Here is a 25,989-nt window from a genome sequence, read left to right on the forward strand (position 1 = left end):
TATACTGACTCTCTCTGTGTATAACATATACTGACCTTCTCTGTATAATAGATAATGACTCTCTCTGTATAATATATGCTGACCTGCTCTGTATAATACATACTCACCTTCTCTGTGTAATATATACTGACCATCTCTGTATAATATATAATGACCTTCTCTGGATAATAGATAATGACTCTCTCTGTATAATATATGCTGACCTGCTCTGTATAATACATACTCACCTTCTTTGTGTAATATATACTGACCATCTCTGTATAATATATACTGGGCCTCTCTGTATAATATATACTTACCTTCTCTGTATAATATCGACTTCCCTCTCTGTATAATATATAATTCCCTCTCTATATAATATATACTGACTCTCTCTGTGTAATATATACTGAACATCTCTTTCTAATTTAATATTGTGTAATACTGACCTTGTCAGTGTTAAATATACTGGCCCTCTCTGTGTAATATTAATGGCCCTCTGTGTGTAAAATATACTGACCATCATTGTGTAATATATACTGATACTCTCTGTGTATTTTATACTGTCCGTTTCTGTGTAACATACCTTGACCTTCTCTGTGTAATACATACTGACCATCTCTGTGTAATATATAATGACTCTCCATGTGTGATACATAATGACGTTCCCTGTGTAATATATACTGACCTTCCCTGTGTAATATACACTGACCCTCTCTGTATAATATATACTAACATGGTCTGTATACCAAATATTTACCTTCTCTGTGTAATATATACTGATCCTCTCTGTATAATATACACTGACCTGTTCTGTGTAATACATACTCACCATCTCTGTGTAATATATACTGACAATCTCTGTATAATATATACTGACCATCTCTGTGTAATATATACAGACCCTCTCTGTATAATATATACTGACCTGCTCTGTATAATATATGCTGATACACTCTGTGTATTTTATACTGTCCCTATCTGTGCAACATACCTGGACCTTTTCTGTGAAATACATACTGACCTTCTCTGTGTAATATATACTGATCTTCTCTGTATAATATACACTGACCTGCTCTGTGTAATACATACTCACCTTCTCTGTGTAATATGTACTGACAATCTCTGTATACGATATACTGACCTTTTCTGTGTAATATACACTGACACTCTCTGTATAATATATACTGACCTGCTCTATATAATATATACTCACCTTCTCTGTATAATACACACTGACCCTCTCTGTATAACATATACTGATCGGCTCTTTGTAAAGTATACTGACCCTGTCTGTATAAAATACATTGACCATCTCTGTGTATATACATACTCATCTTCTCTCTGTAATACATACTGACACCCTCTGTATAATATATACCGACCCTCTCTGTATAATATATACTGACCATCTCTGTATAATATATACTGACAATCTCTGTATATTATATAGTGACCTGCTCTGTATAAAAGATACTCAACTTCTCTGTGTAATATATAATAGCCCTCTCTGTATAATATATACTGACCTTCTTTGTATAATATATACTGACCCTCCCTGTGTAATACCTACTGATCTGCTCTGTATAATAAATTTTAGCCTCTCTGTATAATATATACTGACTCTCTCTGTGTAATATATACCGAACATCTCTTTTTAATTTAATATTGTGTAATACTGACCTTGTCAGTGTAAAATATGCTGGCCCTCTCTGTGTAATATTAATTGCCCTCTGTGTGTAATATACACTGACCATCTTTGTGTAATATATACTGATACACTCTGTGTATTTTATACTGTCCCTATCTGTGCAACATACCTGGACCTTTTCTGTGAAATACATACTGACCTTCTCTGTGTAATATATACTGATCTTCTCTGTATAATATACACTGACCTGCTCTGTGTAATACATACTCACCTTCTCTGTGTAATATGTACTGACAATCTCTGTATACGATATACTGACCTTTTCTGTGTAATATATACTGACACTCTCTGTATAATATATACTGACCTGCTCTATATAATATATACTCACCTTCTCTGTATAATACACACTGACCCTCTCTGTATAACATATACTGATCGGCTCTTTGTAAAGTATACTGACCCTCTCTGTACAAAATAGATTGATGCTCTCTGTGTATATACATACTCATCTTCTCTCCGTAATACATACTGACACCTTCTGTATAATATATACTGACCCTCTCTGTATAAAATATACTGACCTTCTCTGTGCAATACATACTCACCTTCTCTGTGTAATATATAATGACCATCTCTGTATAATATACACTGACCAACTCTGTATAATATACAATAACACTTTCTGTATATAATATAATGACATGGTCTGTATAATACATACACACCTTTTCTGTGTAATATATACTGACCATCTCTGTATAATATATACTGGCCCTCTCTGTATAATGCACACTTCCCTCTCTGTGTAATATATACTGACTCTCTCTTTGTAATATATACTGACTCTCTCTTTGTAATATATACTGACTCTCTCTGTGTAACATGTACTGACTCTCTCTGTATAATATATACTGAACATCTCTTTCCAATTTAATATTGTGTAATACTGACCTTGTCAGTGTAAAATACACTGGCCCTCTCTGTGTAATATTAATGGCCCTCTGTGTAATATATACTGACCATCATTGTGTAATATATACTGATACTCTCTGTGTATTATATACTGTCCCTATCTGTGTAACATAACTTGACCTTCTCTGTGTAATATATACTGACCCTCTCTGTATAATATATACTGGCCCTCTCTGTTTAATATAGTGAACCTCGCTGTGTAATACATAATGACCTTCTCTGTGTAATATACACTGGCCCTCTCTGTATAATATATACTGTCCTGCTGTGTATAATATATGCTCACCTTCTCTGTATAATATATAATGACCATCTCTGTATAATATATACTGACCAACTCTGTATAATATATACTGACCCTCTCTGTATATTATATACTGAGCTGCTCTGTATAATATATACTCACCTTCTCTGTATAAAATACACTGACGCTCTCTGTGTATATACATACTCATCTTCTCTCTGTAATACATACTGAACCCCTCTGTATAATATATACTGACCCTCTCTGTATAAAATATACTGACCTTCTCTGTGTAATACACGCTCACCGTCTCTGTGTAATATATAATGACCATCTCTGTATAATATATACTGACCATCTCTGTATAATGTATACTGACACTCTCTGTATATTATATACTGACCTGCTCTGTATAATACATACTCAGCATCTCTGTGTCATATCTACAGACTATCTCTGTATAATATATACTGGCCTTCGCTGTATAATATATACTGACCTTCTCTGTATAAAATATACTGACCCTCTCAGTGTAATACATACTAACCTGCTCTGTATAATATATACTTCCCTCTCTGTGTTATATATACTGACTGTCTCTGTGTAATATATACTGAACATCTCTTTCTAATTTAATATTGTGTAATACTGACCTTGTCAGAGTAAAATACACTGGCCCTATCTGTGTAATATTAATGGCACTCTGTGTGTTATTTCTACTGACCATCTTTGTGTAATATATAATGATGTTCTCTGTGTATTTTATACTGTCCCTATCTGTGTAACATACCTTGGTCTTCTCTGTGTAATACATACTGACATCTCTGTGTAATATATACTGACCCTCTCTGTATAATATATACTGGCCCTCTCTGTGTAAAATATAATGACTCTCTGTGTGTAATACATAATGACCTTCTGTGTGTAACATATGCTGACCCTCTCTGTCTAATATATACTAACATGCTCTCTATACTATATACTCACCTTCTCTGTATAATATATACTGACCCTCTCTGTATAATATATACTGGCCATTTAGGTGTAACATACAATGGCTCTCCATGTGTAATACATAATCACCTTCTCTGTGTAACATATGCTGACCCTCTCTGTATAATATATACTGACATTCTCTGTATAATATATACTGACCCTCTCTGTGTAATATATAGTGATCTGCTCTGTGTCATACATACTGACCTGCTCTGTCTAATATATACTGGCCCTCCCTGTGTTATATATACTGACTCTCACCGTGTAATATATACTGCTTCTCTTTGTGTAATAAATACTAATCATCTTTGTGTTATTTAATATTGTGTAATACTGACCTTGTCAGTGTAAAATACACTGGCCCTCTCTGTGTAATATTAATGGCCCTCTGTGTGAAATATATACTGACCATCATTGTGTAATATATACTGATACTCTCTGTGTATTTTATACTGTCCCTATCTGTGTAACATACCTTGACATTATCTGTGTAATACATAGTCACCTTCTCTGTGTAATATATAATGACCATCTCTGTATAATATGTACTGACCGTCTCTGTATAATATATACTGGCCGTCTCTGTGTAATATATACTGAACATCTCTTTCTAATTTAATATTGTGTAATACTGACCTTGTCAGTGTAAAATACTCTGGCCCTCTCTGTGTAATATTAATGGCCCTCTGTGTGTAATACATACTGATACTCTCTCTGTATTTTATACTGTCCCTATCTGTGTAATATACCTTGACCTTCTCTGTGTAATACATACCGAACTTCTCTGTGTAATATATACTGACCCTCTCTGTATAGTATATACTGACCTTCTCTGTATAATATATACTGTCCCTCTCTGTGCGATATATACTGACCTGCTCTGTGTAATTCATACTGACCTGCTCTGTATAATTCATACTGACCTGCTCTGTATAATATATACTGGCCCTCTCTGTGTAATATATACTGACTCCCTCTGTGTAATATATGCTGCTTCTTACTGAGTAATATATACTAATCATCTTTGCATTATTTAATATTCTGTAATACTGACCTTGTCAGTGTAAAATACACTGGCCCTCTCTGTGTAATATTAATGGCCCTCTGTGTGTAATACATACTGATACTCTCTCTGTATTTTATACTGTCCCTATCTGTGTAACATACCTTGACCTTCTCTGTGTAATACACACTCACCTTCTCTGTGTAATATATACTGAACTTCTTTGTGTAATATATACTGACCTGTTCAGTATACTATATACTCACCTTCCCTGTGTAATATATGCTGTCCCTCTCTGTGTAACATGTACTGACTCTCTCTGTGTAATATATACTGCTTCTCTCTGTTTAAAATATACTAATCATCTTTGTGTTATTTAATATTGTGTAGTACTGACCTTGTCAGTGTAAAATACACTGGCCCTCTCTGTGTAATATATACTGGCCCTCTCTGTATAATATATACTGACCTTCTCTGTATAATATATGCTGGCCCTCTCTGTGTAACATATACTGACTCTCTCTGTGTAATATATACTGCTTCTCTCTGTTTAAAATATACTAATCATCTTTGTGTTATTTAATATTGTGTAGTACTGACCTTGTCAGTGTAAAATACACTGGCCCTCTCTGTGTAATATTACTGGCCCTCTGTGTGAAATATATACTGACCATCATTGTGTAATATATACTGATACTCTCTGTGTATTTTATACTGTCCCTATCTGTGTAACATACCTTGACCTTATCTGTGTAATGCATACTCACCTTCTCTTTGTAATATATAATGACCATCTCTGTATAATATCTACTGACCATCTCTGTATAATATATAATGACACTCTCTGTATATTATATACTGAGCTGCTCTGTATAATATATACTGAACTTCTATGTATAATATATACTGACTCTCTGTGTGTAATATATACTGAACATCTTTGTGTAATATACACTCATACTCTCTGTGTATTTTATACTGTCCCTATCTGTGTAACATACCTTGAACTTCTCTGTGTTATACATACTGACCACCTCTGTATAATATATACTGGCCCTCTCTGTGTAATATATAATGACTCTCCATGTGTCATACATAATGACCTTCTCTGTGTAACATATACTGACCCTCTCTGTATAATATATACTGACCATCTCTGTATAATATATACTGTCCCTATCTGTGTAACATACCTTGACCTTCTCTGTGTAATACATACTGACCTTCTCTGTATAATATATACTGACCTTCTCTGTATTATATATACTGGCCCTCTCTGTTTAATATATAATGACTCTCCATGTGTAATACATAATGACCTTCTCTGTGTAACGTATGCTGACCCTCTCTGTTTAATATATACTAACATGTCCTCTATACTATATAATGACCCTCTCTGTGTAATATATACTGACCCTCTCTGTATAATATATACTTACTAGCTCTGTATAATATATACTTACCTTCTCTGCGTAATATGTAATGACCTGTTCTGTATACTATATACTCACCGTCTCTGTGTAATATATACTGGCCCTCTCTGTATAATATATACTGACCTTCTCTGTACCATATATACTGACCCACTCTGGGTAATATGTACTGACCTGCTCTGTGTAATACATACTGACCAGCTCTGTATAAGATATACTGCCCTCTATGTGTAATATATACTGACTCTCTCTGTGTAATAATTTCTGCTTCTCTCTGTGCAATATATACTAATCATCTTTGTGTTATTTAATATTGTATAATACTTACCTTGTCAGTGTAAAATATACTGGCCCTCTCTGTGTAATATTAATGGCCCTCTGTGTGTAATATGTACTGATACTCTCTGTGTATTTTATACTGTCTCTATCTATGTAACATACCTTGACATTCTCTGTGTAATACATAATGACCTTCTCTGTGTAATATGTACTGACCTGCTCTGTATAATATATTCTGACCATCTCTGTATAATACATACTAACCCTCTCTCTATAATATACTGACCTGCTCTGTATAAAACATATTCACCTTCTCTGTTTAATATATCCTGATCCTCTCTGTAGAATATATACTGATCTGCTCTGTATAATACATAATGACCTTCTCCGTGCAATATATATTGACCCTATCTGTGTAATATATATTGACCCTCTCTGTATAATATATACTGACCCTCTCTGTGTAATATATACTGAAAATCTCTTTCTAATTTAATATTGTGTAATACTGACCTTGTCAGTGTAAAATACACTGGCCCTCTCTGTGTAATATTAATGGCCCTCTGTGTGTAATATATACTGACCATCATTGTGCAATATATACTGATACTCTCTGTGTATTATATACTGTCCCTCTCTCTGTAACATACTTTGACCTTCTCTGTGTAATACACATTCACCTTCTCTGTGTAATATATACTGATCTTCTCTGAGTAATATATACTGTCCACCTCTGCATAATATATACTGACCTGCTCTGTGTAATACACATTCATCTTCTCTGTGTAATATATACTGACCATCTCTGTATAATATATTCTGACCATCTCTGCATAATACATACTAACCCTCTCTCTATAAAATATAGTGACCTGCTCTGTATAAAACATATTCACCTTCTCTGTTTAATATATACTGATCCTCTCTTAATAATATATACTGACCTGCTGTGTATAATACATACTTAACTTCTCTGTATAATACATACTGACCCTCTCTTTGTAAAATATTCTGACCCTCTCTGTATAATATACACTGACCCCCTCTGTATAATAAATACTCATCTTCTCTGTGTTATACATACTGACCATCTCTGTTTAATATATACTGACCCTCTCTGCACAATATATATTGACCTTCTCTGTGTAATACATAATGACCTTCTCCGTGTAATATATCCTGACCCTCTCTGTGTAATATATACTGACTCTCTGTTTAATACATACTCACCTACTCTGTGTAATATATACTGACCCTCTCTGTGTAATATATATTGACCCTCTCTGCGTAATACATAATTATCTTCTCTGTGTAATATATGCTGACCCTCTCTGTGTAATATATACTGACCCTCTCTGTGTAATATATACTGACTCTCTCTGTGTAATATATACTAATCATCTTTGTGTTATTTAATATTGTGCAATACTGACCTTGTCAGTGTAAAACAAACACACTGGCCCTCTCTGTGTAATATTAATGGCCCTCTGTGTGTAATATATACTGATACTCTCTGTGTATTTTATACTGTCCCTATCTGTGTAACATACCTTGACATTCTCTGTGTAATACATACTGAATATATACTGAACTTCACTGTATAATATATACTGGCCCTCTCTGTGCACTATATACTGACATGCTCTGTGTAATACATACTGACCTGACTTGTGCAATATATACCGACCCTCTATGCATAACATATATTGACCTTCTCTGTGTAATACATAATGACCTTCTCCGTGTAATTTATCCTGACCCCCTCTGTGTAATATATACTGACTCTCTCTGTTTAATACATACTCATCTTCTGTGTGTAATATATACTGACCCACTCTTTGTAATATATATTGACCCTCCCTGCGTAATATATAATCATCTTCTCTGTGTAATATATGCTGACACTCTCTGTATAAGATATACTGACCTTCTCTATATAATATATGCTGACCCTCTCTGTGTAATATATACTGACCTGCTCTGTATAATATATACTGGCCCTATCTGTGTAATGTATACTGACTGTCTCTGTGTAATACTTTCTGCTTCTCTCTGTGCAATATATACTAATCATCTTTGTATTAATATTGTGCAATACTGACCTTGTCAGTGTAAAACACACTGGCCCTCTGTGTGTAATATTAATGGCCCTCTGTGTGTAATATATACTGACCATCTTTGTGCAATATATACTGATACTCTTTGTGTAACATACCTTGACATTGTCTGTGTAATACATACTGACATTCTCTGTGTAATATTTACTGACCCTCTCTGTATAATATACACTGGCACTGTCTATTTAATATAGTGACCCTTGCTGTGTAATACATAATGACCTTGACTGTGTAATATATACTGACCCTCTCTGTATAATAAATACTGACCTGCTCTGTATAATATATAGTCACCTTCTCTGTATAATACATGCTGTCCCTCTCTGTATTATATATACTGATCCTCTCCTTGGAAAGTATACTGATCCTCTCCGTATAAAATACATTGACCCTCCCTGTGTATAGACATACTCATTTTCTGTCTGTAATACATACTGATCCCCTCTGTATAATATATACCGACCCTCCCTGTATAAAATATATTGACCTTCTCTGTGTAATACACACTCACCTTCTCTGTGTAATATATAATGACTATCTCTGTATAATATATACTGACCATCTCTGTATAATATATAGTGACATTCTCTTTATATTATATACTGACCTGCTCTGTATAATACATACCTTCTCTGTGTAATATATTGACCATCCCTGTATAATATATACTGGCCCTCTCTGTTTAATATATACTGACCCTCTCTGTGTAAAATACAGTGACCCTCTCTGTGTAATATTAATGGCCATCTGTGTGTAATATATACTGACCATCTTTATGTAATATATACTGATACTCTCTGTGTATTTTATACTGTCCCCATCTGCGCACCATACCATGACTTTCTCTGTGTAATACATACTGACCTTCTCTGTGTAATATATACTGACCGTCTCTGTATAATATATACTGGCCCTCTCTGTGTAACATATGCTGACACTCTCTGTATAATGTATACTAACATGCTCTCTATAGTATATACTCACCTTCTCTGTGTAATATATACTGACCCTCTCTGTATAATATACACTGAGCTGCTCTGTGTTATACATAATGACCATCTCTGTGTTATATATACTGACCTTCACTGTATAATATATACTGGACCACTCTGTGTAATATGTACTGACCTGCTCTGTTTAATACATACTGACCTGACTTGTGTAAGATATACTGACACTCTCTGTATAACATATACTGACCTGCTCTGTGTAATACATAATGACCTTCTCCGTGCAATATATATTGACCCTCTCTGTAATATATACTGACCCTCTCTGTATAATATATACTGACCCTCTCTGTGTAATATATACTGACCATCTCTGTGTAATATATAATGACCTGCTCTGTGTAATATATACTGACCTGCTTTGTATACTATATACTAGCCCTCTCTGTGTAATATATACTGACCCTCTCTGTATAATATATACTGAACATCTCTTTCTAATTTAATATTGTGTAATACTGACCTTGTCAGTGTAAAATGCACTGGCCCTCTCTGTGTAATATTAATGACCCTCTGTGTATAATATACACTGACCATCTTTGTGCAATATATACTGATACTCTCTCTCTATTTTATACTGTCCCTATCTGTGTAACATACCTTGAGCTTCTCTGGGTAATACATACTGACCCTCTCTGTATAACATATACTGACCCTCTCTGTATAAAATATATTGACCTTCTCTGTGTAATACATAATGACCTTCTCCATGTAATATATCCTGATCCTCTCTGTGTAATATACACTGACTCTCTCTGTGTAATATATACTGACCCTCTCTGTATAATATACACTGAACCTCTGTTTAATATAAATTGACCTTCTCTTTGTAATATATACTGACCCTCTCTGTGTAATATAAACTGACCCTCTCTGTCTAATATATACTGAATGGCTCGGTATAATATACACTGACCCTCTGTGTAATATAAACTGACCCTCTCTGTCTAATATATACTGAATGGCTCGGTATAATATACACTGACCCTCTGTGTAATATAAACTGACCCTCTCTGTGTAGTATATACTGACTCTCTCTGAATAATATTCACTGACTCTCTCTGTGTAGTATACACTGACCCTCTCTGTGTACTATACACTGAACCTCTCTGTATAACATATACTGACCTGCTCTGTGTAATATACACTGACTCTCTCTGTGTAATATTCACTGACCTGCTCTGTGTAATATACACCGACCCTCTCTGTTTAATATACACTGACCCTCTCTGTGTAATATACACTGACCCTCTCTGTTTAATATACACTGGCCCTCTCTGTGTAATATACAATGACCCTCTCTATGTAATATACACTGACCCTCTCTGTGTAATATACACTGTCCCTCTCTGTGTAATATAAACTGACCCTCTCTGTATAATATACACTGACCCTCTCTGTTTAATATACACTGACCCTCTCTGTGTAATATATTCTGACCCTCTCTGTGTAATATAAGCTGACCCTCTCTGTGTAATATACACTGACCCTCTCTATGTAATATACTCTGACCCTCTCTGTGTAATATACACTGACCCTCTCTGTGTAATATACATTGACCCTCTCTGTTTAATATATACTGACTCTCTCTGTGTAATATACACTGACCCTCTCTGTGCAATATACACTGACCCTCTCTGTTTAATATATACTGACCCTCTCTGTTTAATATAAGCTGACCCTCTCTGTGTAATATACACTGAGCCTCTCTGTTTAATGTACACTTACCCTCTCTGTGTAATATACACTGTCCCTCTCTGTGTAATATACACTGTCCCACTCTGTATAATATAAACTGATCCTCTCTGTGTAATATACACTGAGCCTCTCTGTTTAATATACACTTACCCTCTCTGTATAATATACACTGTCCCTCTCTGTGTAATATACACTGACCCTCTCTGTGTAATATACACTGAGCCTCTCTGTGTAATATACACTGAGCCTCTCTGTTTAATATACACTTACCCTCTCTGTGTAATATACACTGACCCTCTCTGTGTAATATACACTTACCCTCTCTGTGTAATATACACTGACCCTCTCTGTGTAATATACACTGAGCCTCTCTGTTTAATATACACTTACCCTCTCTGTGTAATATACACTGACCCTCTCTGTGTAATATACACTGAGCCTCTCTGTTTAATATACACTGACCCTCTCTGTTTAATATACACTGACCCTCTCTGTGTAATAAACACTGACCCTCTCTGCTTAATATACACTGACCCTCTCTGTGTAATATACACTGACCCTCTCTGTTTAATATACACTGACCCTCTCTGTGTAATATACACTGACCCTCTCTGTGTAATATACACTGACTCTCTCTGTTTAATATACATTGTCCCTCTCTGTGTAATATACACTCACCCTCTCTGTTTAATATACACTGGCCCTCTCTGTGTAATATACACTGACCCTCTCTGTGTAATATACACTGACCCTCTCTGTGTAATATACACTGACCCTCTCTGTTTAATATACACTGTCCCTCTCTGTGTAATATACACTCACCCTCTCTGTTTAATATACACTGTCCCTCTCTGTGTAATATACACTGTCCCTCTCTGTTTAATATACACTGACCCTCTCTGTGTAATACACACTGACTGTCTTCTATGATACATGCAGGATAATAAATGCTGCCTAAGATTTCTGCAGAACGCTGACTGTATAGAATAAATGGTGTGCTAACTGAATGAGTAATATTTCTTTCAGTAATTGGGACACTGACAATCATATTCAGTGTAACACACAGGACACTGGCTGTATGTGATATCCATTTTACACCCCTGCCTGCTTTGATCATTTATCTGGGGTTGCAATGCTTCACATGGTGTGAACAGATTCACTGAGAGCTCAGGCAGGGGGCCAGGGGGTGGGCATAGTGCCAATGGTGTGACCTTTATAACTCCCAGAGGCTCATCACCTGAGTCAGTCCCTGTGTTTCAATCCCTCCGCAGGTGTTTTATACGGAATGACATTCTTCATTGTCTTATTCGGCTGCTACATATCCAGACTCCGGAGATATGTCTGCTCCATCTACTATCCTTCCAGGGAGCAGGTGAGTGAGATTCAGCTGAACTCCAACATGAGGTGAGTTTTCCCTGTGATGCCGACACACTGGGAACTATCCGTCACCCACGCGCTCTCCGCCCGGGAGCGGCTGTGGGATCTTGACCATCCAGCAGAGTGCGGGCTTGGACCTCGGTTCCTCGCAGTGCATTTTCACCTGTCCCCTGGTGAAGGGGCCCCAAATTCAGCCTGAGCTTCTGCAGAGTGGCAACTGGAGCCCGATTGCCGCCCCGCTCCTGGTTTCCTTCCCGGAAACTCAGCCGTTTGTTCCTCGCCCGGCCTTCCGGCTCAGGATGGGCGAGAACGGTGTCGGCCAGTGCGGGCCTGAGGCCTACAGTCGAGGGCTGCGGAGTTGGAGGTAAGGAAGCCACGCCCCCTTTTATAAAGGGCGTGAGCAGCCATAAAGTGGGTAAGTTTAAATCTCCGGCCACTTTCGAAAGGAAAGTGAGAAGGTCAGCTTGTCAGGTCAGTGGGGAGGATTGCGGAATCCAGAACTTACTCCCTCAGTACTGACCCTCCGACAGTGCAGCACTCCCTCAGTACTGACCCTCCGACAGTGCGGCACTCCCTCAGTACTGACCCTCCGACAGAGCGGCACTCCATCAGTCCTGACCCTCCGACAGTGCGGCACTCCCCCAGCACTGACCCTCCGACAGTGCGGCACTCCCTCAGTATTGACCCTCCGACAGAGCGGCACTCCCTCAGTCCTGACCCTCCGACAGTGCGGCACTCCCTCAGCACTGACCCTCCGACAGTGCGGCGCTCCCTCAGTACTGACCCTCCGAGAGAGCGGCACTCCCTCAGTACTGACCCTCCGACAGAGCGGCACTCCCTCAGTACTGACCCTCCGACAGTGCGGCACTCCCTCAGTACTGACCCTCCGACAGTGCGGCACTCCCTCAGTACTGACCCTCCGACAGAGCGGCACTCCCTCAGTCCTGACCCTCCGACAGTGCGGCGCTCCCTCAGTACTGACCCTCCGACAGTGCGGCACTCCCTCAGTACTGACCCTCCGACAGTGCGGCACTCACTCAGTACTGACCCTCCGACAGAGCGGCACTCCATCAGTCCTGACCCTCCGACAGTGCGGCACTCCCTCAGCACTGACCCTCCGACAGTGCGGCGCTCCCTCAGTACTGACCCTCCGACAGAGCGGCACTCCCTCAGTCCTGACCCTCCGACAGTGCGGCACTCCCTCAGCACTGACCCTCCGACAGTGCGGCGCTCCCTCAGTACTGACCCTCCGACAGAGCGGCACTCCCTCAGTACTGACCCTCCGACAGAGCGGCACTCCCTCAGTACTGACCCTCCGACAGTGCGGCACTCCCTCAGTACTGACCCTCCGACAGTGTGGCACTCCCTCAGTACTGACCCTCCGACAGAGCGGCACTCCCTCAGTCCTGACCCTCCGACAGTGCGGCGCTCCCTCAGTACTGACCCTCCGACAGTGCGGTACTCCCTCAGTACTGACCCTCCGACAGTGCGGCACTCCCTCAGCACTGACCCTCCGACAGTGCGGCACTCCCTCAGTACTGACCCTCCGACAGTGCGGCACTCCCTCAGTACTGACCCTCCGACAGAGCGGCACTCCCTCAGTCCTGACCCTCCGACAGTGCGGCGCTCCCTCAGTACTGACCCTCCGACAGTGCGGCACTCCCTGAGTACTGACCCTCCGACAGTGTGGCACTCCCTCAGTACTGACCCTCCGACAGTGCGGCGCTCCCTCAGTACTGACCCTCCGACAGTGCGGCTCTCCCTGAGTACTGACCCTCCGACAGTGTGGCACTCCCTCAGTACTGACCCTCCGACAGTGCGGCGCTCCCTCAGTACTGACCCTCCGACAGTGCGGCGCTCCCTCAGTACTGACCCTCCGACAGTGCGGCACTCCCTCAGTACTGACCCTCCGACAGTGCGGCGCTCCCTCAGTACTGACCCTCCGACAGTGCGGCACTCCCTCAGTACTGACCCTCCGACTGTGCGGCGCTCCCTCAGTACTGACACCTGGAAGCAGCAGGTTTGAATTTCTGTTTGATTGTCTGGATGGCGACTGGAACCCATGACCTTGTGAATCCTGATGTGAGTTTGCGACCCACTGAGACACGCCTGACACCCCGAGTAGAGAGGTGTAGCTGAGTCGGTGGAGGTGGGTGAGCGATTAACTCTTGAACCGCTTTTGTCGCTGTTCCCGCCAGGAAAGGATCTGTTACCTGTACAACCAGATCACCTCCAAACGCACGTCCCTGCTGAAAGCGCTCTTCCGATCCGTGCAGAAGAACTCCACTGATGCCGGTCACACAAACATCATCCTTGTCCTGGCAGCCAGGTAAGGCTCATTGTCGCCTAAACGGCACCAACCCTCAGCACAGACACAGGCCATTCAGCCCCTCAGCTCCGTGCTGGTGTTTCTGCCCCACACGAGCCTCCTCCCACCCCCCTCTCCCTCTCACCCCCATCAACATATCCTTCTATTCCTCTCTCCCTCATGTGTTTATCCAGCTTCCCCCCCCCTCAATCCATCTCTGCGATTCACCTCGACCACTCCCTGTGGGAGCGAGTCCCACATTCTCCCCGCTCCCCGTGGGAGCGAGTCCCACATTCTCCCCGCTCCCCGTGGGAGCGAGTCCCACATTCTCCCCGCTCCCCGTGGGAGCGAGTCCCACATTCTCCCCACTCCCCATGGGAGCGAGTCCCACATTCTCCCCGCTCCCCGTGGGAGCGAGTCCCACATTCTCCCCGCTCCCCGTGGGAGCGAGTCCCACATTCTCCCCGCTCCCCGTGGGAGCGAGTCCCACATTCTCCCCGCTCCCCGTGGGAGTGAGTCCCACATTCTCCCCGCTCTCTGGGTGAAGACGTTTCTCCTGAATTCCCCATCGGATTTATCAGGGACTGTCTGATATCGATGGCCCCCTCGTTCTGGCCTTTCCCTCCCTGATAAGTGGAAACATCTTCTCTACGTCGACCCTATCGAACCCCTTTCAGGATTTTAAAGCGATGAGTGGGAAGGTAGTTGGAATGTTGTCTTTATTACAAGGAGAATGGAATATAAAAGTTGGGAGTTTTACTCCAGTTGTGCAGTGCTTTGGTGAGACCACATCTGGAGTGCTGTGTACAGCTTTGGCCTGCACATTGGAGAAAATAAATAATTGCTTCAGACGCAGTCCGGAGAAGGTTCACTGGGGCTGATTCCTGGGATGAAGGGGGTTTGTCTTATGAGGAAAGGTTGGGCCCTGTACCCATTGGAGTTTAGAAGAATGAGAGGTGACCTTATTGAAACATATAAGATCCTGAGGGGAGGGGGTTTGACAGGGTGGATGCTGGGAGGATGTTTCCCCACCTCCTGGGGGAATCTAGAACGAGGAGGGAGGGGCACAGTTTCAGAATAAGGGGTCTCCCATTGAAGACGGAGATGAGGAGGAATTTCTTCCTCAGAGGGTGGTCAGTCTGTGGAATTCTCTCCCCCCCAACCCCCCCCACAGAGAGCAGCGGGGGTCGGGTCACTGAATATATTCAAGGCCGAGTGAGAGAGATTTCTGATCGATGAGGGGGTCAAGGGTTATGAGGGGGGACAGGCAGGAAAGTGGAGTTAAGGCCTCAATCAGATCACCCATGATTGTATTGAATGGAGCAGGATGGAGGGGCTGAATGGCCTCCTCCTGCTCCTAATTTGTACGTACATATGTCACCCATTTATCTAGAGAACCAAGTCCCAGCCTGTTCCATCTTTCTTGATGCTTCTAAACTCTCAGTTCTGGTTTGTCCTTATGAATCTTTTTTGCACATTCTCCAGTGCCTCGAAACCCTCGAAACCTCAGTACTGACCCTCCGACAGTGCGGCGCTCCCTCAGTACTGACCCTCCGACAGTGCGGCACTCCCTCAGTACTGACCCTCCGACAGTGCGGCGCTCCCTCAGTACTGACCCTCCGACAGTGCGGCACTCCCTCAGTACTGACCCTCCGACAGTGCGGCGCTACCTCAGTACTGACCCTCCGACAGTGCGGCACTCCCTCAGTACTGACCCTCCGACAGTGCGGCGCTCCCTCAGTACTGACCCTCCGACAGTGCGGCGCTCCCTCAGTACTGACCCTCCGACAGTGTGGCACTCCCTCAGTACTGACCCTCCGACAGTGCGGCACTCCCTCAGTACTGACCGTCCGACAGTGCGGCGCTCCCTCAGTACTGACCCTCCGACAGTGCGGCGCTCCCTCAGTACTGACCCTCCGGCAGTGCGGCTCTCCCTCAGTACTGACCCTCCGACAGTGCGGCGCTCCCTCAGTATAGACCCTCAGACTCTGCGGCGCTCCCTCAGTACTGACCCTCCGACAGTGCGGCGCTCCCTCAGTACTGACCCTCTGACAGTGCAATACTCCCTCAGTACTGACCCTCCGACAGTGTGGTGCTCCCTCAGTATAGACCCTCAGACTGTGCGGCGCTCCCTCAGCACTGACCCTCCGACAGTGCGGCGCTCCCTCAGCACTGACCCTCCGACAGTGCGGCACTCCCTCAGTACTGACCCTCCGACAGTGCGGCACTCCCTCAGTACTGACCCTCCGACAGTGCAGCACTCCCTCAGCACTGACCCTCCGACAGTGCAGCGCTCCCTCAGTACTGACCCTCCGACAGTGCGGCGCTCCCTCAGTACTGACCCTCCGACAGTGCAGCATCCTCTGGGACCTGGAGGCTGCTGGGCACCTGCAGATTGAAGCTGAATTGCACTTTGGATCTCTTGTAATCTCCATGTCTCCTGCCCATTCCCTTTCCGCATTGTTTTCTCACCTTTCATCGATCCATGATGACCCAGATGGAGTCTGTTCAGCCCATCCAGTCCATGCTGCCTCTCTGTACACCAATCCAGTCAGCCCCATTCCCCCTCTCTCTCCCCTTCATCCTCCAAGCTTATTTCCCTCGAGTGTTTGTCCAATTTCCTTTTGAAATCATTCATCGTCTCCGTTGTCACCCCCCTCTTGGGCAGCGAGTTCCAGGTCATCACCTCTCGCCGTGTAAAACTGCTCTTCCTCACACCCCCGCCTGCCCCCCACCCAAAACCTTAATCCTGTGCTCCCGCCCCTCCCAGTCCTCGTACCATCAGCCAATGGGAACAGCTTATCTTTCTCTCCCTTATCCAAACCTGTCACCATCTTGGTCACCTCGATCAAATCTTCCCCTCGATCTCCTTCACTCCAAGGGGAACAATCCCAGCTTCTCCAACCGAACCCTGTCGCTAAAACCCCCTCATCCCTGCACCCGTTCTGGTAAATCCCCCTCCGCACCCTCTCACCGACCCTCACATCGTTAGTTGGGGCCTAACCAGATCTTTCTAAAGGTTCAGCATAACCTCCCTGCTGTTGTATTCAATGCCTCTGTTTCTGGAGCCTAAGATTCCATCTGCTTCACTAACTGCTCTCTCAGTCTGTCCTGCCACCTCCAAAGATCGATGCAACATCCTGGGGGTTACCATTGACCAGAAACTGAACTGGACCAGCCATATAAATACTGCGACTGCAAGAGCAGGTCAGAGGCTGGGAATCCTGTGGTGAGTAACTCACCTCCTGACTCCCCAAAGCCTGTCCACCATCTACAAGGCACAAGTCAGGAGTGTGATGGAATACTCCCCACTTGCCTGGATGAGTGCAGCTCCCACAACACTCAAGAAGCTCAACACCGTCCAGGACAAAGCAGCCCCGCTCGATCGGCACCCCATCCACAAACATTCACTCCCTCCACCACCGACGCACAGTAGCAGCAGCGTGTGTACCATCTACAAGATGCACTGCAGCAACTCACCAAGGCTCCTTCGACAGCACCTTCCAAACCCACGGCCGCTACCATCTAGAAGGACAAGGGCAGCAGACACATGGGGAACACCACCACCTGGAAGTTGCCCTCCGAGCCCCTCACCATCCTGACTTGGAAATATATCGGCCGTTCCTTCACTGTCACTGGGTCCAAATCCTGGAACTCCCTCCCTAACAGCACGGTGGGTGTACCTACACCACAGGGACTGCAGCGGCTCAAGAAGGCAGCTCACCCACCACCTTCTCAAGGGGCAATTAGGGATGGGCAATAAATGCTGGGCCCGGCCAGCGAAACCCACATCCCATGAATGAAAAATAAAATGAACCCCCAGATCCCTCGGACCCTTTAGAACTGTCCTGTTACGTCCACAGTGCCTCTCCCTGTCCCTTCTGCCACAATGCCTCACCTCTCACTTCCCTCTATTCAATTCCATCTGCCACTCCTCTGCCCATTCTCCAAGCCGATCTACATCCTGCTGCCGTCTCTCGCCTTAACCTCACCAGACAGAGGAATCACTCGTTCATCAGCTACTTTTCCCTGGATTTGTTTTCAGGTTCAAGCTGTTTGCTTGGATAGCGGCGCTGACTGGATTGTCCCAGGAATACTGCATGGCGTGTGGCCGGATTCGCGAAGAGGATGACCGCGATCTCTTTGTTCCCTGTATTACTCCCGGGTGTAAAGGTATTACTGACGTTTCAACCGACACCAATTCAAAGGTCATTTTTGGTTGAATTTTCGTGCAGGATGTGCGAATCATCTACCGTGACTCATCGGACAGAGGGCGAAAGACCCTTTACATTATTCCCGCCTCAAAACAGGAGGAGGCCATTCAGCCCTTCCAATGTGTCCCACTGTCTGATTCAATCATGGTCTCCATTTCAACTCCATCTTGTTTTCATTCCTTCAGCGGATGTGGGGGTCTTGGGCGAGACCGGCATTTGTTGCCCGTCCCTAATTGCCCCTTGAACTGAGGGTCTTGCTCGGCCATTTCAGGGGGGCAGTTAAGAGACGACCCCGTGGCTGTGGGGTCTGGAGTCATGTGTAGGCCAGACCGGGTAAGGAGGGCAGATTTCCCTCCCTAAAGGGGGCATTCGTGACCCAGATGGGGCTTTTATGACAATTGATGATGGTCGTCATGGTCACCGTCACTGAGACTCGCTTTATATTCCAGATTTATTAATCGGATTTAAATCCCACCAGCCGCCCGGGGCGGGGTTTGAACCCGGTTCCCCAGAGCATTAGGCCAGGCCACTGGATTAGTCCAGTGACATTACCACAATGTATCTGGCTGCCTTGGTTTCCATAACCTTTAACCCCCTCCTTACCCAACAAAAATCAATCCACCTCTGTTTGGAAATTTCCAATTGACCCCCCTCCCCACCTCGACAGCTTTATTGGGGGGGGAGAGAGTACCAGATTCTCGCTCCCCTGTGTGTGTGTGAAGTGCTTCCTGACATCCCCCCTGAACGGGCCTGGCTCCCATTTTAAGCTCCTGCCCCCTTGTTCTGGACTCCCCACCCCCACCAGAGGAAACAGTTTCTCTCCATCGACCCCATCGAATCCTTTAATCATCTTAAACCCCCCTCGATTCGATCGCCCCTTAATCTTCCACACTCGAGGGGATACAGACCGAGTCTGTGTGACCTGCCCTCGAGATTTAACCCTTTCAGCCCCGGGGTCGTCCTGGTGAAACCTCGACTATAGGATTTAGGAGCAGGAGGAGGCCATTCGGCCCCTCAGCCTGCTCCACCATTCAATAAGATCGTGGCTGACCGAATCCTGGTCTTAACTCCACTTTCCTGCCTGTCACCCCCATCACCCTTGACCCCCCCCCTCGCCGATCAAAAACCTGTCGAGCTCAGCCTCGAATATATTCCGGCCTCCACTGCTCTCTGGGGGAGAGAATTCCCCAGACTGACCACCCTCTGAGAGATGGAATTCCTCCTCAAGTCCGTCTTAACTGGGGGAGCCCTAACTTTTAAGCTGCGTCCCCTCGTTCTAGACACCTCACTGAGGGGGAACATCCTCTCAGCAATGGGTGTGTTATTGGGAAATGAAATCGAGCTCCGATAAGTGAGATGTGAGACATTTTGAGAACAAAGCCTCATGTTCCTTGGGGAATTAAGTGTCTAAATGGGGTTGGGGAGCAGAGGGATGTGGAGGTCCAGATTTACAGATCATTAAAGCTGCTTCACGAGACCATAAAAAGCACAAAACAAACACTGGGGTTCACTCCTCGAGGGATAGAATTGAGAAGAAGGGACGTTATATTAAACTTGTACTGGACTACTGGCAAGGCCACACTCTAGTCGTGTGACCAGTTCTGGTCTCCACATTACAGAAAGGATATGGAGGTACTGGAGAAGCAGGCGAACAGCAGGGGCATGTTTGTAGGGGGTGGTGGAGGTCAGGGGGGGCAGATAAACATATGAGGGAGAAAGGAATAGAAGGGTATGCTGAGAGACGGGTGGGAAGAGGCTCAAATGGAGCACAGGATGGACCAGATGGGCTGAATGGCCTGTTCCTGTGCCCTCCAAGAATCCTAGGCGGTGTCCCCGATTCCACCAAGTTCCTGAACTACTCTGCTGCTTTAGTCAGGCCTGACCCACCCTATCGCGATTCTGGGCCAACTCTGTCTCCGACCAGCTCCTGTCCAAGTTCCCCATTCCTTCTGGACACAGGCCACGTGTTTAAACCATGTGCTTGCTTCTCCATCAGGTTTATACTGCACTGACTGCTACCAACACATGAACAACATCTGCTCAGTATGCATGGGCCCACTGGCATATCAGGGAGACATCGACGAGGAGGTGTGAGTACACGACTCTTATTCATAGTTACTCATGGGTCTTGTCTGGCCAGGGTCTCTCTGTCCTCCAATAACTGATCTGTTCATCTTCTATTCTGTGCTTTTCTGCCTCTTCCTCGACTGGTTCCCCTTTGGTGGTTGGCTGGTGTTAGTGACTAACACTCCCTGAGAGGGAGTGCCGCACTGTCAGGGGTGCCATATTATGGATGAGATGTTAAACTGAGGCCCCTGCTGCCCTCTCCAGTGGGCCCTAAACTCTGGGATTGACTCCTAAAACCTCTTTGCCTCTCTCTCTCCCTCTCTCTCTCCCTCTCTGCCTCTCTCTCTCCCTCTCTTCCCCTCTCTCTCTCTCTGTCCCCTCCCCCCCTCCTTTAACCGAGCCTGTCCAAATATCTCCTTATGGGGCTCGTTGTCAAATTTGGTTTGAGGATACACCTCGAGACGTTTTATAGAATCATAATGTCGCTGAGGGACAGGAGGAGGCCATTCGGCACATTGCCGTGAAAGGAGCTACTTCAAGATAAGTTGCTGTTGGTGTAAAAACTCCCTGGGCCATGATTTTCTATGAAGGGCAGGGGCCATTCTTCCCGGCCACCTGGGCCAGCATTCATGCCACAGCAGGGGCTGCCAAAAAGTAGGTCATTATCACATTGTCGTTTGTGGGATCTTGCTGTGCGCAGATATTACGCCGCAGGATTCCCGCTTGCCGCACGGGACACCCTGAGTTCACCAAATGTGAAATGTGAAATGTGAAATTGTCTATTTTGGCAGGATGAATTAGAAAGAAGCATATCTAACTGGTGAGAGCTCTGAGGTGCAGAGGGATCTGGGTGTCCTAGTGCATGAATCACAAAAGGCCAGTGTGCAGGTACAGCGAGTAATGAGGAAAGCTAATAGAGTGTTATCACTTATTGTGAGAGGAATTGATTACAAGAGTAGGGAGGTTATGCTTCAGTTGTACAGGGCACTGGTGAGACCACATCTGGAATATTGTGTACAGTATTGGTCTCCTTATTTTAAGGAAGATGTGAATGTGTTAGAATCAGTTCAGAGAAGGTTTACCAGACTAATACCTGGAATGGGTGGGTTGTCTTTTGAGGAAAGGTTGGACAGGTTAGGTCTCTATCCGCTGGAGTTTAGAAGACTGAGAGACGACTCAATTGAAACCTTTAAGACCCTGAGGCGTCTTGACAGGGTGGACTTGGAGAGGATGTTTCCTCTTGTGGGAGAATCTAGAATTAGGGGTCACTGTTTAAAAATAAGGGGGTCGCCCATTTAAAACAGAGAAGAGGTGAAATTTTTTCTGTTAGACGGTTGTGAGTCTTTGGAAATCTCTTCCCCAAAAGGCGGTCGGAGCAGAGTCTTTGAGTATTTTTAAGGCAGAGCGAGATAGATTTCTGATTAACAAGGGGGTGAAAGGTTATCGGGGGTGGGTGGGAATGTGGGGTTGAGGTTACAGTCAGATCAGCCCTGATCTTACTGAATGGCAGAGCAGGCTCGAGGGGCCGAATGGTCTCCTCCTGCTCCCGATTCCTATGTTTGCATGAAAGGTGTTGGAGAGACGTTGAGGTCCTTCTTTCCTTGTGTTTGACGTTGAGAATCTTTCCACTCCCCACCCCCCCCCTACCCGGCCTGCCTCCCTCACCTCCACCCCCACCCCCTCTGCCCTCCTGCAGGGATTCCAGCGACTCTGGCAAGGTCAAGCTGTGGATCAGTGCCCTGGAGAACATGAAGACACGGCAGGACAAGGCCAAGCAAGAGCGGAAGAGGCTGCGCACCCTCCTGAAGGAGAAGATCAAACTGGCGCTCTACGAGGACCTGGACATCTCCGGGGAGAAAGACGAGGTGCTCAGGGCCCTCTTCAGGCAGAAGAAACTCGAGCAAGCGGCCAAGGAGGGGAGGCGACCAAGCAAGTGGAAGGCCTCGAGGCTACCGAGCGACGTGGAATCTGGCGGATCCGGGCGTCAGAGCACTAAAAGGTGTGTCAGAACCCTAGCGGTCAGGCACAACAGTGAAAGACACCATCGCAAAGGTGGTGGAGTGTCAGGTGTTAATAGTCCCAGGGCCTGAATTGAAAGGGGAGGTTGTCTTTCTACAGCTTTACAAAGCCCTGTTTGGAACATATCAGGAGTTCGGTGCACATTCCTGCGCTTTAGGAAGAATATATTGCTCTTAAGAACTTAGGGGCAGCAGAGGGACAGAGCCTGCTTCTGCATTGTGCGATAGTATGGTTCAATGATTCATCCCCTCGAGCCTGCCCCAGTCAATAATATCACTGCTGATGTGGCTGTGGCCATAACTCCACTTTCCTGTCTGCTCCCCGCACCCTTGACTCCCTCATCGATCAAAAATCTGTTCGACTCAGCCTTGAATATATTCAAGGGGGCTTAAGGGTGATGGAAAGCAGGTGGGCAGATGGGGTTAAGGTACAGGTCAGCTGTGATCTAGAAATAAATGGCGGGATAGGTGCGAGCGGCAGAATGGCCTCTTCCTGCACCTATAACTGAAGCCCCCCTTCCCTACCCAGAAGTGCGTTATTGTTGTGACCGATGCAGTTGTTAAAGCGGAATTATTTAAAAATCCCAGAGGGAAACTTTAAACAACTGTCATAACCAATAATTTCTAAATTCAGGAATCAGACCCCCGGTTCTCGAGGCTTTACATTAAACTAAATGAAACATTTTATTAATTTACACAATATATACACATGGCGACAAATTACGATTATCATAACTTTTAACAAATTCCCAAACTAATCTCCATTCAGGCAACAGAAACCCATAGACTTAACCAAACATCAGGCAAAGCATTTTCACCTTAAAAATTCAAAATGAGGATCTTTCACTGTGGAGCCAGTTGGAGGCTTACAGCTGCCTTTTGATCTCACATTGTCTCTGCCCCGCACACCCGCAAACTACTGAAGTTATACCGACCACCACTGATTGAATTCAAATTCGCATTGTCTCACCCGCCTCTTTGAATTTCCCCTTTTAACAATGAAACCCCTTTCACACCCGAAAACTACTGAAGTTATACCGACCACCACTGATTGAATTCAAATTCGCATTGTCTTACCCGCCTCTTTGAACTTCACCTTTTAACAACGAAACCCCTTTCATAGTAACAATTTTATTAGTAATCTAAACATATTGTTTGGTAGCTGCTAGATAGATGTCAGGTTTTAACCCCACTTCTCCAATGCTCTATTCAAAAAGTGCAAATGCAGCTATCTCTCTTACACATCAAAACTAGTACTTATCAAACCACCCAGACTCGCTGCTTTAATCCAGTTAAGACACACATACAGACTAAACCTCTATTTTAAAAGAAAAATATTTTCCAAGATATTGTATATATTAATAGCTTCATGACAGTCATGTTTCATCTTTAAGAAAGTGGTACATTAACTATCTTTACCCTCCTCCCCCCACCGCCCATGGCCCTCGCAGTGAAAGTGAGCTGGATTTTGCCTACCAGGACCAGTCAGAAGTGGACCAGACGAGCTCGGACGAGCCGTATGACCCCAGCATGTTCATCGCCAAGAGGAAGTACAGGGATGTGGTCTCGGTCAGTGAGCTGAAACCCACGGGGAGGAGGAGGAGGAGGAGCCGCTCCGCGCGGGACAGGGCCACCAGCGGCGAGAGCAGCAGCGGCGTTGGCAGCAGCAGCGAGCGTGGGACGCTGAGGGGTGTCCGTGTGGACGTGAGCAGCCCGGACATCACCACCACCTCCCACGGCACCGTCTCCTCACAGGTGCAGACGGAAAAGACCTACACCCACATGGACGAAGACTGGCAACTGGTGCTGCCTGATCTCGACTGAATTCATGAGGGAGAAGGAGAGGGAGGAAAGGGGCTTAGTGGGGGTGGGGGTGGGGGCGAGGGTGGGGGTGGGGAGGGTGGAGAGAAAGTGGAAGGAAAAGGACTTGGTGGGGGTGGGGGTGGGGATGAGGGAAGGGGTTGGGGTGGGGTTGGGGGGTGGGGGTGGGGGGTGGAGTTGGGGGTGGGGGGTGGCGTTGGGTTGGGAGTGGGGGTGCGGGAGGGGTGTGGGGGTGGGTGTTGGGGTGGGGGTGGGGTTGGTGTGGGGATGGGGGTTGGGGTGGGGGTGGGGTGGGGGTGGGGGTGGGGGGAGAGGGTGGGGGATAGGGTAGGGAGGTGGGGCTGGGGGTGGGGGTTGGGGTGGAGGGAGGGGGTGGGTGTGGGGTGAGAGGGTGGGGGTAGGGGTGAGGGAGAGGGTTGGGGTGGGGTTGGGGGGTGGGGGGTGAGGGTGGGTTTGGGGGTGGGGGGTGGGGTTGGGGTGGGGGTGGGGAGTGAGGTTGGGGGGTGGGGGGAGAGGGTGGGGGGTGGGTGTGGGGAGTGGGGTGGGGGTGGGGGTGGGGGAGGGGGGAGAGGGTGGGTGTGGGGGTGGAGTTTGGGGTGAGGGTGGGTGTGGGGGTGGGGGGAGAGCGTGGGGGGTGGGTTTGGGTGTGGGGGTGGGGGTGGGGGGACAGGGTGGGGGTGGGGAGATAGATTGAGGGACAAACACAGGTTGACAGGAATTCTCGTCCTCCATCAGTCAGTAACAGAAACTAGTCAGAGGACATCGGACAGGTTAGCTGTAGAATAAAGACATGTTTATA

The 25,989-nt window shown here is 45.3% G+C and overlaps 1 protein-coding gene across 1 annotated transcript in view; it reads left to right on the forward strand.

The window, feature by feature from the left end:
- Positions 1–25,193, forward strand: part of dcst2 (DC-STAMP domain containing 2) — a 75,319-nt gene extending 50,126 nt beyond the window's left edge. Inside the window, exons 10-15 of the mRNA XM_078535423.1 lie at positions 12,657–12,757; positions 14,961–15,091; positions 19,116–19,243; positions 21,281–21,374; positions 23,048–23,350; positions 24,764–25,193. Of these exons, the coding sequence (XP_078391549.1) occupies positions 12,657–12,757; positions 14,961–15,091; positions 19,116–19,243; positions 21,281–21,374; positions 23,048–23,350; positions 24,764–25,193 (1,187 nt within the window). The remainder of the gene's footprint in view (positions 1–12,656; positions 12,758–14,960; positions 15,092–19,115; positions 19,244–21,280; positions 21,375–23,047; positions 23,351–24,763) is intronic.
- Positions 25,194–25,989: the final 796 nt, after the last annotated feature.

The sequence above is a fragment of the Cetorhinus maximus genome, unplaced genomic scaffold (assembly GCF_964194155.1).
Source record: "Cetorhinus maximus unplaced genomic scaffold, sCetMax3.hap1.1 HAP1_SCAFFOLD_452, whole genome shotgun sequence".
Taxonomy (NCBI): Eukaryota; Metazoa; Chordata; class Chondrichthyes; order Lamniformes; family Cetorhinidae; genus Cetorhinus; species Cetorhinus maximus.